At 40.2% G+C, this 2,617-nt stretch overlaps 2 protein-coding genes across 2 annotated transcripts in view; one reads left to right on the top strand and one right to left on the bottom strand.

Annotated features, from left to right (window-relative positions):
* The window catches only part of LOC107670113 (myb/SANT-like DNA-binding domain-containing protein 4), a 4,945-nt gene extending 2,748 nt beyond the window's left edge, over nt 1-2,197 (bottom strand). The window contains exons 1-2 of the mRNA XM_016462607.1: nt 2,146-2,197; nt 175-827 (exon numbers count right to left, since the gene is read on the bottom strand). Of these exons, the coding sequence (XP_016318093.1) occupies nt 175-654 (480 nt within the window). The 5' untranslated portion in view covers nt 655-827; nt 2,146-2,197. The remainder of the gene's footprint in view (nt 1-174; nt 828-2,145) is intronic.
* Nucleotides 2,198-2,310: 113 nt separating this feature from the next.
* aasdhppt (aminoadipate-semialdehyde dehydrogenase-phosphopantetheinyl transferase) overlaps nt 2,311-2,617 on the top strand; it is a 7,226-nt gene continuing 6,919 nt past the window's right edge. The window contains exon 1 of the mRNA XM_016462608.1: nt 2,311-2,616. Coding sequence (XP_016318094.1) covers nt 2,537-2,616 — 80 coding nt within the window. The 5' untranslated portion in view covers nt 2,311-2,536. The remainder of the gene's footprint in view (nt 2,617) is intronic.

The following is a 2,617-nucleotide window of genomic DNA, read 5'->3' as shown; positions in this document are numbered from 1 at the left end:
ACTTCCACAACTCTTACCCTGCGTATGCAAATCTTTTTGACGTCATTCTACCTTCATAATTTCTTTCAAACAATAGACCACCATGTGTGAGGACTACTTCAACCAAAGCAGGAGACAATCTGATGAAAGTTGTCGGACAAATTTGAAAAGGTAGTTTCTGTGTCTTGTACATACTCTGTAGCTGCAGGCCTCGTCGTCCTCAATTTTGACTCCTGGCGTGTGTGTGCTGGGCTCCCCGATGTCCGTCAGGTCCTGCCAGTCGCACGACGAGTCTTTGGAAAACCCACTGAGGTCCAGCGACTGATCGCCGCCACCCAGAGACGCGTCATTATCGGGAGACGAAGCTTCAAACTCCTGCTTCAATCCTGACGCCAACTCGGCCTGAAGCTGCTTTCGTTTCATCAATGCACGCCAGTCCAGGTAGCGCCGCTTGACCTCGGCCGCCGTCCGCAGCTCCCCCTCGCCGAGAGCGTTCACGCTGTCTGCCACCTCCTCCCACGCGCGCCGCTTCAGCTCGTTGATGGCCATGTTCTGCTGGCGGGAGAACAAAATCTCACGTCGCTTGTGGATCTCGCGGATCAGAGTCTGAGTTTCCTTCACGCTGTAGTTGCTCTTCCTCTTCCTCTTTAGGTGCTTCATCTGCAGGAAGTCCATGCTGGAGATGATCGGCTACTGAGAAGCGAATTCTGTCACTCCAGACACATCTCCAAGTTCATGCTGACACACATTTTGTGTTTCTGTGAGTAGGAAAGTGTTGAGGTCATTCAGAGGTCAAACTGTCTCCTAACCGCATGCAAAATGACAGCAGGATCAGACCATCTGGTCTCCTACAACAAAACAAACACACAGTTTTAGTTAGTTACACACAATAAGTTTATGTTAATAAATCTGACATATCTGTACATTATTTCCTGTGCACAAAACCAGCTGTGAATAAAACCAGAAAGTTGCAATATATTGCATATATGTGACCCTGGAGCACAAAAGCAGTCTTAAGTCACTGGGGTATATTTGTAGCAATAGCCAACAATACATTGTATGGGTCAAAATTATCAATTTTTCTTTTATGCCAAAAATCATTAGGATATTAAGTAAAGATCATGTTCCATGAAGATACTTTGTAAATTTCCTACTGTAAATATATTAAAACTTCATTTTTGATTAGTAATATGCATTGCTAAGAACTTCATTTGGACAACTTTAAAGGTGATTTTGTCAATATATATATATTTTTTTTTTATTTGCACCCTCAGATTCCAGATTTTCAAATAGTTGTATCTCAGCCAAATATTGTCCTAAATCCTAACAAACCATACATCAATAGAAAGCATATTTATTCCGCTTTCAGATGTTGTATAATTCTCAATTTCAAAAATGTGACACTTATGACTGGTTTTGTGCTCCAGGGTCACATATTTATAAAAATATACATCAGCGTTCAGAAGTTTGGGGTTGGTACGATTCTTTTAATGCTTCTGAAAGTCTGTTCTGCTCACCAAGTCTGCATTTATTTGATTTAAAAAAAATACAGTAAAAAATCTAAATATTATAGCAATATAAAATAAGGGTTTTATTTTTGAATATATTTTAAAATGTAATTTATTCCTGTGATGCAAAGCTGAATTTTCAGCAACATTACGCCAGCCTTTGGTGTCACATGATCTTCAGAAATCATTCTAATGTGTTAGAACAAGAAAGCAAAATAAATAAATACATTTGATCAATTCAATGATCAATTAATTTTATTAATTTATGAAAGCTTCTTATGATGTTTGAAGGAGATTCCATAATCATCATGAAGTACTTTATTACCATTTCATACTATAATACAGGGAATAACAGTACATATTGCGTTTTTTTGTAGAAAAATATGGTTACAAGGAAATATTTTGTCAAGTATATCCATATACAGCATGATTATCAATATGACATCACATAGTGCGAATACTATCACTTATATCAAACATAAACACATCAGTGCGGCTGTGTTCTTGCTGTTCAATTATAAACATGTCGCCAGAAAGCGCTGCAATATACTATCATGTTTTCCACACATATGGCTCTTTATATAACAAAAAATAAACGCCATAACGCACACCACAAAAAAAAATCGTGCTTATTTGATTTATTTATTCAAACACTCACCGGTGGAGAAAAGCGTCGACCACTCCATCCACAGAGCCGAACTGTGCCGAACACTTCCGACAACGCGCGATTGGTCAACGAGCGTCACCGCCCTCTCCTTCAGCCAATCAGACGAGGCGCTCACCGTTTAGCCCCGCCCACAGCATATTCTTCCGGTTTCCTGCGTGTGGTTTGGAACCCATGTGCAGGCGTACCAGAGAAAGCAAAACAAATGCTACAAATTGCATAAGACAATATAATATGCAATAATGATGACTGCATATTATTAATTAATATTATAATAATGAACCGCAACTTTATAATATATAACTGCTGATAATTATGCGTATTTCTACTAGCAGTACTATAGGATAATAACAGTGGTTGTCATTGACTGTTGTGGTTGTCAGGGATGGACGGGGTCCGGTGGGCGTTCCGCTGCGGCTCGTGGGTACCGACCCGTTCCGAGTGGACCCTGGCGGCCCGGTGCGTT

The sequence above is a fragment of the Sinocyclocheilus anshuiensis genome, unplaced genomic scaffold, assembly GCF_001515605.1.
Source record: "Sinocyclocheilus anshuiensis isolate Anshui unplaced genomic scaffold, SAMN03320099.WGS_v1.1 scaffold48, whole genome shotgun sequence".
NCBI lineage: Eukaryota > Metazoa > Chordata > Actinopteri > Cypriniformes > Cyprinidae > Sinocyclocheilus > Sinocyclocheilus anshuiensis.
Note: the sequence above shows the minus strand (reverse complement) of the source record. Positions and strands in the feature narration are given on the sequence as shown.